This window comes from Punica granatum, chromosome 4 (assembly GCF_007655135.1).
Source record: "Punica granatum isolate Tunisia-2019 chromosome 4, ASM765513v2, whole genome shotgun sequence".
Lineage (NCBI taxonomy): Eukaryota > Viridiplantae > Streptophyta > Magnoliopsida > Myrtales > Lythraceae > Punica > Punica granatum.
In genome coordinates, this window is record NC_045130.1 from 7825657 (window position 1) to 7840993 (window position 15337).

General features: G+C 36.3%; 2 protein-coding genes across 2 annotated transcripts; one reads left to right on the top strand and one right to left on the bottom strand.

Annotated features, from left to right (window-relative positions):
• Positions 1–2485: 2485 nt before the first annotated feature.
• Positions 2486–4230, top strand: LOC116205321 (transcription factor MYB1-like). The gene is made up of 2 exons (XM_031537892.1): positions 2486–2852; positions 3293–4230. Exons 1-2 carry the CDS (start codon positions 2720–2722, stop codon positions 3997–3999), a joined length of 840 nt encoding a protein of 279 aa, XP_031393752.1. The 5' UTR covers positions 2486–2719; the 3' UTR covers positions 4000–4230.
• A 5639-nt stretch (positions 4231–9869) lies between these two features.
• LOC116205320 (methyltransferase-like protein 17, mitochondrial) lies at positions 9870–14474 on the bottom strand. Its single transcript, XM_031537891.1, has 13 exons — positions 14260–14474; positions 13887–14152; positions 13390–13463; positions 13198–13292; positions 12856–12953; positions 12631–12714; positions 12337–12417; positions 12135–12215; positions 11905–12000; positions 11504–11583; positions 11104–11192; positions 10666–11013; positions 9870–10375 (listed from the first exon to the last, which is right to left on the bottom strand). The coding sequence occupies exons 1-12, from the start codon at positions 14390–14392 to the stop codon at positions 10667–10669; spliced, it is 1524 nt and encodes a 507-aa protein (XP_031393751.1). The 5' UTR covers positions 14393–14474; the 3' UTR covers positions 9870–10375; position 10666.
• Between the last annotated feature and the right edge of the window lie 863 nt (positions 14475–15337).

Consider the following 15337-nt stretch of genomic DNA (forward strand, 5'->3'; position numbering starts at 1 on the left):
ATGTATGTCCGTAGAAGAAGGGCATACCAGTAGGAAAGGGGAAAGGGAAGGTAACAGGGCTTCCCGGGGCATGGGAGCAGCCGCGGAGGTGAGATTGTTTTGTTTATTATTATTTTTTTGGCTTAATGCAGCTGTAAAATCATGAGTTGACACACACACACACGTATATATATATATATATATAGCATCGGTACTGCTAATATGATATTGGGTCATGCGACACCGAGATCTCAGCCGTCTACTACGCGTGGACCCTACATGGATCCCACGTGTGAATGATTGTGATGGCATGTGATGCGAGGTGATGATAAAATTTTTCATGGAGCATATGATATATATTTTTTAATGGAACAAAATTATGACATGACATTTTTTTCGTAGAGTGAAATCCCAAAATTTATATATTTGGGGAAAAATCATAAAAATCCAGGAGGCAACTGCATCTTCAGAGATAAGTGTGACTCCGTCCTGGGGATGACAGACCATAGCTTATATGTTTTTCCTTTCAAGTCATGGGAGATCCAGCTGGGGGCTCTCGATCATTGAATCTTTCAAAAAGTGAAAGAAAAAAGGCCTAACAGTAAAGATTCAATGATCGGGAGGTTTGATTTGACGTCTCGTAACTTGATCAAAATATTTTTTAAAACCATACATACTATAAAAGAAGTAAAGTGATTGCGCTAAATTTTATTTCTTAATTATATGATTTTCGGAGCTGAGAGTTGCTCCATTAGCAATTAATTAATCTCCTCTCCGACCTTCAGTTCGGACAGAGACGATAAAATAAAAAGCTATAATTTCGACAGAGACGATCTCCGTGTCCAACACTCAATAGATAAGTGTTCGACTTTTTACAAGCTGATACTCAGCATGCTTACTAGCTGATTGACAAACTGATTGATGCGTGGACGAAACTGTTTAATTTCTTCTCTAATTAATTTGAGAGCATAATATATAATATAATACAATAGTCCTAATGATGGGACAAGCTATCTTGGTCCGGAAAATTCAAAAATAGAAAAGAACTCGAATATCATGTTAATGAAGAGGCGTACATAAAGTTTCCAGGGCTGCGAACCCCGTTTTCTTTTACCAAATTATGTACGTAGGCTGCATATTTTTCTTCCACACCTCCTCACGGTGGAGCCTAGCTTTGAAATTAAATTAACGGAGAGAGCCCGAGGACCGTTCAGGCCAATTAATGGAGAGACTATTCTATAATGAAACTGTCGTCATTCTATCATTTTATCACAATTATCGGATGACTAGTCGTCCTTGCAAAGGGTTTTCCCTTTCCGATCGATCATAGCTCAAGAACAAGCAGAGTAGGCGGCGCACTTCGAACTTCAAAGTAAAGAAGATCATGATTGATGAATAGAAACTGAGGCCGAGTTAGCTTTAATTCTCTTTGTCGTGTGTAACCAGAGACGGATGTATTTAATTAGTCACAATCCGTTCATTAGATTTATGTATAATTGCATGCATCACATCTTCACGGAATCAGTTAAACCTTACGCACATCTAAAAACTTGAGAGTTTGAATAAAAACTGATACCATGCCTTCCCTCTGATCCTAGTTAGTCGCTTTGCCTGGTGAGGTAGTGATTTAATTAGTTTGGTGATGATATAACAAGTGTCAGAAGCAGATATATGTGGACAGGCCTACTCTAAAGAATAGGTGTTATCTCGATAAAAGGCCGCTTGAATTTTTTTTATCCTTTTGGGGTAAATTACGTAGGTTGTAAGGAAATTTGTTGTTAATCGACTCAGGCTAGGCATGGCTAGTTGCTTGGAAAATAATAAGTGGTTGAATCAATGTCCGCTCTGAAAAAACTTAATCTGATAAGATGATGGATTTAATTATCTTATATATCTAGGATTTTCATTTTATTATTTCGACGTGGGACAACTAACTCTCAACTGTGTCTTTTATCACACAGTGAAAGGTGTGTGCGATAATTAATATGTCATCATACGGTTTACTGTTTACTAATTAATATAGGAAAAGAACAAGAAAAGGATTTTTTTTTTTTTGAGGAGGTAACTAGAGGAGGTTAAAAAAGATAATTTTCACCTAAATGATTCCTCGGTCGGTCCAATGTATATGTTGCTGGAAAACTTTTAAGAAAGAGACAGTGTGGCGATGGCTTTCCTGCCCTGTATTAATACATTAAGAAAAAGTCCAATTCAACGTGGGTTGTTTCAATGGTTTGGTATTTTATCATCTTATACAAGATCTTGAATTTGAATTTTGTAGATGAAAAAAAAAATCATGATTGGAAGGAATTTGCCCCCTAATCAGCCGTCGACTCCACTCAAATCTACATTAGTCGAATCATGCAAATTAGAAAAGGACAAAAAAAAAAGAAGATAAAAGTAATGATGGACTTTTCAGAAAAGAAAAGGAAGTAATAATTTTACAGGAGCATATGGGAATATTCAAAGATTTTGTCTCTCTTTCTCTCTATATATTGTTATATAGATTCGCAGAAGATATTGTGCGCAGACGAAGTCACTCTCTCTCTCCCCCCCTCCATTAACCGTGGAGTTAGTATAAAAGGGAGGAAGAGGAGAGAGACAATCAACTTTGGTGTGTGTGCGGGTGTGTGTTTGTTCCGTAGGTTTTCTTCCAACATAATCTCATGAGTCAGTGAGACTGACAGACAGACGGAGTTCACAGACACAGACAGACAAAGAAAGAGGAGGGAGGGAGAGAGAGATGGGAAGGGCACCATGTTGCTTGAAGGTGGGGCTAAGGAGAGGACCATGGACTCTCAAAGAAGATAATTTGCTCATCGACTACATTCGCACCCATGGCGAAGGCCATTGGAGATCCTTGCCCAAGAAAGCAGGTGCATGCTTGCTCAAAATAATTTAATCAGGACCTTTTTTTTTGTTTCAATTGCATAAACATACATGTAAAATATTTACATGCAGAACGATTTCTCAAAATATGATAATGCTTTTCGCTCGATTCTTTCTTTGTTTTGTCATGCACACGCATAATTCTCCAGGTCCATCTTCATGCCTTAACTTGTTGAACTAAGGTCATTTCGAGATAGCAAGTGTTGGCGAGCACATGTGTACTTACACACAGAGAGTTTTTGCATTATCTCGTGCATCTTTTATCTCATTCGTTTAGTGATTATGAACGTTGCTGGCGAGCTCGTCACGAGGTGAATATCGATCATACCACATATGGAAACCGGCCTTTCATTTGCTTGGCATTTTTCAACTCCTGACATTATATATTTGGCCCCTTGTAATGTTTTAATTTGCAATTATATTGTAGGGCTACTAAGGTGCGGGAAGAGCTGCAGGCTCAGGTGGATGAACTATCTCCGGCCAGACATCAAGAGAGGGAACATCACGGCCGACGAGGAGGACCTCATCATCCGCCTGCATTCCCTTCTAGGAAACCGATGGTCTCTCATTGCCGGAAGATTGCCAGGCCGAACTGACAATGAAATAAAGAACTACTGGAACTCTCACCTCAGCAAGAGAGTCAATGCTGATAAACCATATAGGAGTCCTAAGACGAGGAACGATGCCACAAACATCACGAAGCGCAACACTAGGAGTCCTAAGAATGCCGAGGAGATCAATATGATCACAAAAATCAAAGTCCACCAGCCAAAAGCCGTTAGGCTTTCATTCTCGCCCTCGTCAGTGCTTCGAAATGGTAGAAACTCTAGTTATGACAATTGCGTTGGTGAAATGTCAGCGAGTGGGGAAGGTAAATGTTTAGTGACGAATCTAGAAAGAGCAGCAGAAGATGTCGATGCTGACAACGATCAGTGTGAGAATCTAATGATCTGCTCGGGCTGCAACGTCCCTTCTTCTTCTGGTCCCTGGCACGACGACGTCAATCACATTCTCCTGCCCGGCACTCCAAGTAACAGGGAGATGCTGGAGAAGATCTTCGAGGAATATCAGGAGCTGCTGATGGCGGAGGACCACGTCCAGCTAGAATCGTTCGTAGATTCCTTGTTGGTTTAATTAACTTATGAACATTATTGACGTAACGGTTCATTAGTACAGCAGTGGAAGGTCTTTTCACTTTTGTCACGTTGCTAATCACTAGGTTACAACTCTCTCTAATGCTTTTGATAAATTTGGTTTAGCCTAATAAGACATTCACGTGCCTACCTAAGCTTGTAGGTGATTGAAGATCGAACATTGAATTTGGCACGTGATTGTCACGCGTTGGTTAGACAATTTCTCACCTAATTCCTCTTCTCTCTTTGTGACGAAATAGTAAAAACTCTCTTTTGCAAGCACTTTTTGCTAATCGTGGTAGGGATCTTTGATGGGTCGATTTCATTAGGTGCGATTAATCTACCTCATTGAGATCTTGCGTAATAATCTAATGAATCATATCTCATCATCACACGCATCCAAAAAAATATAGATATGGGACACAAGAACACTGTCAAGTTCACTAAAGTGATTATAATTTCTACGGAAAATTATTTATAGATCACCACCACAGCGAAGATCAGACGTCTATAACATTAGACCTCGAGTTAGTTATTTTCATGAAAAAAAAGGAAAAAAAAAAGAAGAAAATCCCGTGCGATGCCGCAGCTTAAAAAGATTTCTTCGGTCAATAATATTATAAGTATGCATATTAATTATGCGATGATTTATAAATATTAACCCTAACTTCTTATAAAAGTATTTTATTTTTTTGATTCCATAAATTTGTTATAATCAGTACGTATAAAAACTCAATATTGTTCAAAACTTTTCTTTTCATTGGTCCCTGTGTTTTAATTAATTGCTAATGCTATTTCGTTTCATTTTATCTAATATAAAATCCAAATTTTGATTAATTTTTGTAATATTGAACAGGGATATTTTTGATATTATCATATAGAAATATACCTATTTATTTATGTTCTCAATACTTTGGAATCCGTACGGCATAAACACTGTTTAACAATTAAATTTGTATGCATAAACATTAGTTAATTGTATCATACGTTAGACTTTGTAAAAATTCTACATTATTTACGGCTAAAACAACACAGATTCTTATAAGAAAGAGAGAGAAAAAAGAAGTTAACATAAAAGGGAAAAAATAATTAAAAAGGGCAAACAAAAGAAGTCTAAAATGATGGAAGTCGAGAGACTTGAATTGTCTTCCAGATTCTACCTCTCTTGTTCTCTATTTTTATTAAAAAATTTGTCGCTTTCAAAAAAAGAAAAAAAAAAGGCATATTCAATGAAAACCAAGCATGAAGCTCTGATCATCATCCTCTAAATTGTTACATATAGGGAAGGGAATCTTTGCTGCATGATGATGGGCCGAGGTCAAATTCAATGATCATACGTCCCATTGACAATGAAAACTTAGTATATCACATATTAGTCGTGGAATCCGTGTACGTACGGAAAAAAATTACATAATTTATGCTTTTTTTAATTGTTTCAAAAGCATAATAATTTACGATCAATAAAAATATATTATTAAATATATGACTAATGGTAATTTAAATGACGAATAAGATATGAAAAAATTAGATTAAAACAACATAAAAAAACATCCCTCTATTGCGCATATATGGCAATATTTTTTATTCTGAATTTCGACGTGATGTAGACATAAAATTGGAGAATCCAAAAATTTAATAAAATTTGAATTAGCAATTCAGATATTTTGAAACTATTGGTCGTATATAAGAGACAAAAAGAAAAATAAATAATTAAAAAACTCACCTTCATGTGTAATAATAGACTAACTTTGAAAAACCCAAATTCAATTTTAATATGTATCGAGAAAAAATTTCAAAGCACAACATATTGCATGCATAAGATAAATAATGAAATTTAATGAAAGAATTTTTTCATAAGAACAAAGGTAGATGTATAGAAAAGATAAGAAAAAAATATTGAGATTAGTTTATCATAATTTTCATACTTTCTAGATCGAAAATTTGAATTAAAGAGATAAAAAGCAAAAAATCTAATGCACCTTGTGGTAGATATACTTTTTTTAGGTATACTCTTTGATAGCTGAATAAGCTGTTGTTTATATGGATGATACTTCCTATATATGTGTAACATATTATATAGATTCTACAAAAAAACGTAATCTGATTTTTTTAAAAAATTAAATATGACTAATATATTTATAATATATATGATATAATTTATTTTTTAAAAAGAAAACATTACATAACTTTATTAGAGATTAAATTATACAATAGTAATCCAAATATTACAATATCAATTATTATATATCCATTATATTTAAGAATCACTCACAAATATCTTTAATATATAATAAAGATATTTTCGTAGTTTTTCTCTCACCTTCAAATCATTGAATATATAGATATTTTAGAAAATATAATCATAAATAAAGATATTTGTAATTTATAAATTTATTAAAATTGAAAATACTAACAAATGCGAGAAAATTTCATTCAGAAATAGAGCGTTTTTTAGGCATATTAACCGGACCACATTATTTCTGCTTACAGGGGCGGAGCCAAAAATTTTATCTAGGGGGGCAAATTTATACTTTTGGGGTAAAATTTAAAAATTTCAAAGTTTAGGGGGGACAAAGTACTAATTTTACATTAAAAAAACTCATACTTTTGGAATAAAATTTAAAAATTTTAAAGTTCAGAGAGGGCAATTGCCCCCTACTCCTTCATCGGCTCCGCCCCTGCCTGCTTATATATATAGATATAGTACTGATATTCTTGAATGGTCAACTATAATCAACTCAAATATGTGACGTAAGGACCATAGTAAGTCCAATCTCACGAGGTTGAAATTGGAGCAAACCAATAACCTACTTGCAGAAAGGGCAAGCTTTTATTGTGATTTCAGAAAGTCCAATCTCAACGTGGTTACTCTGATTTGATTTTATTCCAGGACAAATCACGAGAATTGAATTTGATAACTCTTGATTCGATGACAAACGTTAGATCCAATGGTAGTGTATCATGCCGATCACTTTTAGTTGGGATCGGTGGGAAGTTTGGTGCATTTCGCACTTGCACCTGCTAAAAGATGTATCTTTGCTTCATTTATTTATTTGTGTTTATTTTATTTTTTAAGCCACCGGTATTTTCATTTTATTAATGAACGAATTATTTACAAAATCAAATTTAACTTAACTTAACTTTATTTTTCCCTAAATTCAACAACACAATCTTTATTTTATTTTATTTATTTATTTTTTTAATTCTCTCACATACTTTTTCTTATCTACTATTACAATTAATTTTTCAATATTAAATTCCTCAACTATTCAACACTTTTTTTTTTCAATTCAATAACATAATCATTACGTTTTGAGTTACCAACTACCGAAAGAGTGTCATCAACCATCGATTTCGTTCAGCAACAAATCAAATATTCTATTGGCGAATCTTAACTATAGTATGAGAATTTCTAGATTATGAAGATGCTTATGAGTTTAGTAAAACAGACATAAGAAAAGAGAATAAGAGGCATAGAAATTTTGTTTATTGATCCAAATGGGAATCCGTTGGCTAAGTCAAGAGTGAGTATTGTCGCATTGAAACTTAAATTTATATAAATAAATAATGAGATATGACTCCAGTCATGTAACTTTATATTGGCCATTTAGAGTTTCTCAGTATAATGGTGGAATTGCCCTAGACTTCTTAGCCTAAAACTATGCTATAACCTCTTTGGACGGATTCAGCTAGACCATTTACATTATCATAAGAGGATATAACGCAGTGTGCACACTCTCGCTTGGTAATATCAAGATGTTTAAGGTTTGATACTCGGTAGGACTAGACGTATTCATTTATTAACTATTAAAATTTTTATTTTATTATATTAGGTCCTCAAATCTATTTTGTGATTAAAAAAAATAATTGACCATTTACATTGACGCTAATTCATTTGTAAAATTTGATTTTCACATGTTCGAAACATAAGTTTAGCACGGGGATGAGAGGATTACAGTGCCTTGCCATCCAATCAATCGGTCGTTGGTTGGACCATGAATTACGTGGCCAATGGATGATTGGATCTTAGTTTGAAAATCTCTTCGTATCAATTATTGTAGGAAAAACAGGATTGTTTGGCGGGATTGGCATTTTGACGAAAGACAATAACCTACCGACCATTTAAGATACGGTTAATTACTCATAAAAGTACGATATTTATATTTTTTATATATATAATACGACTTTTAAAAATAATACATAAATGCATGAATTTTGTATTTTTTTTAAATATAACACGACATTTTGAAAGTAGTACAGAAATGTATGATCTTTGCCTTTTTTTCCTAAATATAACACGATCTTTAAAAAATAACATAGAAAGACAAAACTTTCAGATTTACTTACGATTCTAGCACGACGTCAATTATTCGTCAAATGTAAAAGTAACAGCTAACGGTGTCTCGTGATACAACATGGTTAGACTGGTGGGTCTTACATATTTTTATTTAATTAAAAAATAAGTTCGAAAATTAAAAGATTAAAAAAGAAGATTTTTTTCTCAACAAAAGGAAGGAGCAGATTGGAGATTGTTGGTGGTGCAATCGAGATCCCCACCGCAAAATGAAAAAGCCCCTAGTTTCGAGACTCTTTCGATTTCGGCGGTAAGTGCCATGATTATGGCCACCACCCACATAATTGGGATCACGTTGCGGCTAGCGATGCCAATTGGGAGATGGTAGCAACCACAATTGGCCCCCTCCCCCTTTCCTCTTATAAAGTTAAATACCTCTTTCTTTTCTTTTAATTTTTTTAATTATCTTTTAATTAAATAAAAACTAATGGAGTCTACTCGTCCAATCATGTTGCGCTACATAGCATCGTTAGCTCCACATTAGACATTATTATTACAATCTGACAGAATAATTGACTTCGTGCAAGAAGCGCAACTAAACTTGAAAAATGTGTCTTCTTGTGTTATTTTTTAAATGTTGTGTTATATTTTTAAAAAAGAACAAATGTCGTACTTTTTTATATTACTCTCGAAAGGTCGTATTATATTTAGAAAAAAAATATAAAAGTAGTGCATTTTTATATTATTTTTTAAAGTTTGTATTATATTAAAAAAATGTAAAAGCCTTCCTTTTCTAGGTATTTAGCCCTATAAAAAAAGAGTAGAAATTTCAACTCAGATCCTTAATTGCACTCTTCCATTTTGACAAGTGGACGACTGTCTTCTATACCCCCACAATTTTAGCAATCCATAATTGCAGTCTAATTACAAGATCCCATAATCAAATTACCCTCACAAATCCCGTCCGCATTGCGATAACAACATTAATTCAGACTCGATCTGATAGATCAGTGGTGGTGTGATGTGACTGCTCAACTGTTCGGTGATGGAAGAATTTGACCACCCGGTCGATCGCCACGAGCGCGAGGTGACACATGACCTGGAGTCATGCCACCCTGGGTTATTAAGTCCAGGATGCATGTATATATATATATATATATATATATATAGATAAATTTGGACGATTGCTATAATTTATAAAATAATCAGTGATATCTCATTCTTTTAAAATTAGTCACACATATCTTATTTCGTTAATTTCTACTTTTTTTTCTTTAAATTAAGCCAAATTTGATTTATATAAAAAAAAAGGTGATGAGTCGATTTGTGTAATTTCATGACATGAAATTCACGTGACAAAATGAATATTCTCTTGACACTATATTAATGAAAAGAGAGGTGATGTATAACTAATTTTTAAAAAGAAAAATATCGTTAATAATTATCGTTAATCATTTTACCAACTATACGAGATATGCCTGAATTTACCTTATATATATATATATATATATATATATATGTGCGCGCGGGCGTTTGGAAAAGCTGTCAAAAGTCAAGTTGAAAAATTGAGACGAATATTTCCCAGATTCATTGGCGATTGATTTTTCTTAGTAAAGAGAATCTGCATTTATTTGTCAATGCAATGTGATGAAAGACGACCTTTCCAACAGAATACAAGAAACTGAACTCTTAGAACCAAGGACAGGGCACCAAAAGACACCAGAGGAATCGATCACTTCAAAAGATCTAAAACAAGTCCTTGATGTCTCCCTTGCCCAAGATTGTAGGCTCCGGGAAGGACCGTGAAGGCAATGCAGGGATGATTCGATCGGTTATTAGGTGACTCCTGAACCATCCAAGCCTTCCATTCACCGCCTGCCAGCCCAAGTCTCTCATCTATTATGACTGAATCAATGGAGTCATCCCCTCCGCTTCGGCTTAAGTGGCTTGAAGTGATTGGATGTCTCATAAGACAGAAAAAAGCTCTCTTCCTTCCCAGCTCGGGAGAGTAGTGAAATTAGCAGATGTTCTTCCACACCGATACCGATGTGTGTTTTGTGTCCGGTCAAATAAATAAAAGATCCTGCAGTTGTAGAGGAAATTGTTATCCTCCGATGTGGCACTGCAATATTTGTAAGGAAAACTACGTGGTTCCGATTTCTGAAGTGACTCAGTAACCACAATGTAGTTGAACATAATGTAATTTGAATAATGTCAGCGCCAGTGGAATTATTTCTTTGAATTTATTCCTCAAAAATTCCGTTTACTGGCCTAAGGGGTAAATTGTCTCCTCATTTTTCAAGTGTCAGTAGGATGATTAATAGAAGGAACCAAAAGGAGAAAAGACGAAAGGAAACAAGTGAACAACTCTACCTCAAAACGGCCATAGGTCCCCCCATAGAGATCTCCGAGCCTGATGGTGCAACATTGGATTCTTACTCTTTGTGACTACTATATGTTCAAAGGCACCCTCTGAACCGTCCCTTTTGGTCGATCGGCACACATCCATTGCAACCTGCCGGCCCCTCCGGACAGGTGAGAAGATGATCCTGCCCCAACCACCCCCGAGATCAGCCTGGGTTGTCTCCTCTTCTCCTCCTTCCTCCTGACCATCATCGTTAATTTCATCATTGATATCACTTTCTAAGATGTCAGACTCATATAACACCGGATCCTTCACATCGGATGGAGCATCAATTGTTTGCATCTTCAGCAAGTCCTCTGCAAGAAACAAAGCATTCGGAGTGACCTCATTAAAATTTGCTGAACAAAAGAATTTACAGTAAGAAATTACATTTGAGATGCTCATACCAAGATCAATTTCGAGATCTTCAGATTTTCTCTTAGCATGCTGCTCTTTCAATGTCTCAAACGTCATGCCATCAAGAGGCCAAGGTTCTCTGCTCAGATAAGCCAAATGCGCAAATCTCAGCTATCATTTGAAGCACGATACACCGAATCACCAAAGTGATCAAATGCAATGCATTTTATATGGTTTTTCTGTACAAATCCTCAGACAGATAAACGGATTACACGATGCCAAGTTGCGTCTCTTGAGTTCTCTTTGCGACCAAGAAGATGCTATGCAATTGAACCACCAAAACTTGCAGTTTTATGTCGAACTTTGATTGCAGTTGAAAACAGCTTGGACCTCACAGCAATTATCCATACAAGTTTTTTTGTACAGACAACTGTATAAAAGCTTACTCACCCTGGACGCTGACCCCGTCTGAAAGCTACATAACAGAATTTCTCATCCTCAAATCCACGTAGAGGCTCCCCTTTAGAACGCTGCAGAAAAGAAAAATTGCGTTCAGAGGGGCTTTTTATCAACTTTACACTTTTTTTCTAGAACTACATACAAGTACTAGCTGCTAACAATAGAAATGACTGATCTACATTGATAATTTGATGAAGCTGAGAACTGACAAGTTAAGAGATGGAAGCAGTTCCAAGTTGTAAAACAATAGATAGTACTCTCTTTCTTAAGGCCTTATATCTGAAGGCTCCCGTTAGTGAGGTGAAATAATGGCTAGTAATTTCAGCATCTGCAAAATCTACTATAGGAAAATAAAAGGCAGATATGATGTAAAACTTGAATAACCAACAAACCTTATATGCACGTTGAGATGAAGTCCTTTCCAAGCGCTGAACAAAATGACAATACTTTCCTGTTTTCTCTAGGGGACAGGGCCCGTCATGAGGACACTGCATGTAAATAATTTCAGAGGGAAGAACAAAAGGAACATGGAGAAAAAAACAAAAGCAGATACACCTGAAGAACCCAAAAGAAATTAAGAGGACAGAAGGAAAAGAAAATTATATGTCAGATCTCAACTCACAGGAGCAACAACAAATGCCCCAGTCTTGAGAGGCACCAAATCCTTACTTTCCTTATTAAGCCCCTTAGATTTGCGGAATTTCTGAGAAGTTGCACAAAAGCTATTAGACATAATGAGTGAGAGATTACTCTACTTGTCCTCTTTCATGCAGAGGTTTACCGATCTTTTCCATCACAAATTCATAACAGCATGAACCAATTACCCTTTTTTCCATCCACAATATGTGAGATCGCATCTGAGAGATAATTTTAGATCCATGTGGTGTCCCTGGCTCAACCAAAACCTGCAAGATATTTACTCATCAATAAATTGCAATTTTCCAACAATCTCAGACTGCAGCTATCAACTCAAGAAAAACTCTTGATCATATGGTAAAAGATAATGAGAAGACTGCACATTTCCCACAGATAAATAGTCTACATTTACAATGATCGAGATATTCTCAAGCATATTACTTTCAACATATGATGTGAACTCATCATAGCATAGAGCTTACCAGTACATCCCCAGTAAGATCCCATAGCTGGCGAACTATTGTAATTCGGTCCTGTAGAGATGGTATCTCACCCAACACATATGACTTCAGCAGCAGATAATAAAAGTTCATTAGTCCATATAATCTAGGAATATTATGATTTTCAGAATGCATCAGTGATAGAACTTTGAGATGAATTTCTCATGTGTCAAAATTCATAACAATGAAAACTTGAAGACAACTTACAGCAATCACAAGATCATGTTGCCTCTCAGACTTTTCGATGTTCTTACTTAAAGATTGAATGCTGTCAAAGCTATGGATAAGCGGCAAATTCTTCGCACCTAAAATTTAAAAGTGCAGAAAGTGTATGCATATATTAGAATCAGGCACACTTCAATAGAATCTTTGAAGAGAAAAAGAATTCCTTCCAAGTATCAAAAACTTGTATCTGCTACTAGTACAACAAGTCATTGGTGAATCTGTGATCCTTTTACTAGTTCATTGCAATACCATTTTTCAGCAACAATGATTTTGACTACTGCTATAACCAGAGATAAATATTAAACAACAAAATGAAAGGTGCACCTTGTATAAGGCTCCGACCAGCGCGCTGCATTGATTGAGATGGCTCCACCAAATTGACTCTCTCTAAGGATTGAGGCCAAACATCACGCAGAGCCCTGCAGTATTTTGTCAAAAATTATACCAAGTCAAGATTCTTACAACAATTCGACCCAAGTAATTATCATAAAAAGAACCGAGCAGTAAACTCCCTACCAGAAAGCAGATCCCGTTCCAGCACCAAAATCTAATACTCTCGCTGGAGAAAACCCAGATAGCCTCCTCCGAACCTGAAATACCAAAAACCAGCCAAACATTTAATTGAACACACTTTAAACACAAGCAATCACCTTTCATTCCATAGCCTAATGACACCAATTGGAAATGAGGTCTTAGTTGGGCAAACTTATTGTCATTTATAGTTCATATCCAGTTCTCTTTGCACTGAGGCTGATCACTCTAAGCAAGAACATAAAAGCTCCCATGACACAATGCCATTTTGCATCAAACTCAAAAATAATCCGGAGGATGCATAATTTAGCTTATTCTAAAAGTATAAATCTGCAAAACATAAGGCAAATGGGGTAAACGGTTCCTTAATGTCAATCCCCATTTTCCCGCTCTGCAGAGACATAGCTGCTAAAATATGGAAAATTATACAATACTGCATAAAGAAGTCATCGTCTTGCCCAAAAGCAAGAACACCGACATACCTCCTTGAGGACCCTATAACAAGCAGAATAAACGGCGGGCATTCGTGAAGCCACATAAGCAACAGTCTCATCATCCTGGTACTTGAGGCCGATGTCGCCGTACGCACTCTTAATCTTCCACCTTTTGGAGCCCTCCAGAGACTTAAAAGGGTCTTCAACCAGCTCCTTCGAGGTGGAAGTGGTGAGGTGCAGGTTCACATCCTTAATTTCGCAGAAGGAAGCGGATAGCCTCAGCACCTTCCTCTTTAGAAACGGCTCCTCTTGCTCTGCAATACCAAAAACCACAGGTTGGATGAGCTAACATGGAAACACACAAGAAAGCAGCTCTTACGATCAAGGAAAGAGTTAGGGGAAGGGAGAGTGGAGGGAGGACCTCGGAGGTACTTCTTGATGGCGCGGCGGAGGCGGACGGGGACAACGAGACAGCCCTGAGACTGCTTGGCAGCTGACCGGAGGGTCTCCGGCGTGAATATCCTCTTGGCCGTTTCCGGTATCAGGGCGGCCATTCACGGCGGGGTGTGGCCGGTGGATAGGGGGGAACCTTGTCGATGTCCGGGCGAGAATGGTGGGCAGGCCGGTTCCGGTAGAAGTTGGGGGTGTATAGGGTTTAGGGCTTTTGGGCTCATTTGCTTGTTCAGTTACAGAGTTCGGTTTTGAACTGTAAAGCCCATTAATAGGCCCAGTTCGGGCCCATTCCTTATACTGGGCTTCGATTGGATTTGCTTCCTCTTTTTCCCCATTTTTGGGGTAATTAATAATCAATTGATCTTCCTCTGCTTTAAGCGCTTGTTTGGATCTCATATAAAGGAAAGTGATGCAGGGGTGAGTTATGGATGATTATGAGGTGTTTGCATTAACCATTCATAACCTGCCTTCCATAACCCTCTTTAACTCGCGATCTAAACAAGCGATAAAGTTTCAAGTTTGAATTTTGCTTGCCTGCTTGTACATACGGACAGGAGGCGGACTTCTCTTAGATATAAATCAAGAAACTAATGTGCAATATGAGATCATATGATGACAGGCGAAGAAGATTCACCTGCTCGAAGATCAAGCGATCTCGCTTTTAGTACTTCTACCTTGTCACAGGCATGATTAAACTTTAATAATGTTTCAATGAACATATAAATGAGCGTTAAAACATATGCGGATGTGGCCCATAAGTTTATACAAAGATTATACCAAATTCTCTCTGCACCTCATTGTGAGAACATTTTTTTTTTCCTGTATATCAATCAAATATCAGCCAAATCATGTGAAAATATCTAGGGTAAAAATCCCTCGTCAAACTCACATGCTTCTTCTCTCCTTCTCCTGCACCCATTGATTTATAAAATAAGCAAATGCATCCCTTAACAAATTCACATTATCGTATTTGATTTGAAATCAAGAGAGATAATTGGAGAAATTAATGAATGTTTAGTGGAGTATATCGAGGAATATTTTTGTGC

Excerpts from the sequence above, each read along its gene's own strand:
- LOC116205321 (XM_031537892.1), top strand. The coding sequence starts at position 2,720 with ATGGGAAGGGCACCATGTTGCTTGAAGGTGGGGCTAAGGAGAGGACCA. Across the intron at positions 2,853-3,292 it reads ATCCTTGCCCAAGAAAGCAG|GGCTACTAAGGTGCGGGAAG; the intron begins GTGCATGCTTGC and ends ATTATATTGTAG.
- LOC116205320 (XM_031537891.1), bottom strand. The coding sequence starts at position 14,392 with ATGGCCGCCCTGATACCGGAAACGGCCAAGAGGATATTCACGCCGGAG. Across the intron at positions 11,584-11,904 it reads CATCTCAACGTGCATATAAG|CGTTCTAAAGGGGAGCCTCT; the intron begins GTTTGTTGGTTA and ends TCTTTTCTGCAG. Across the intron at positions 11,193-11,503 it reads AGACGGGGTCAGCGTCCAGG|AGAACCTTGGCCTCTTGATG; the intron begins GTGAGTAAGCTT and ends TTATCTGAGCAG.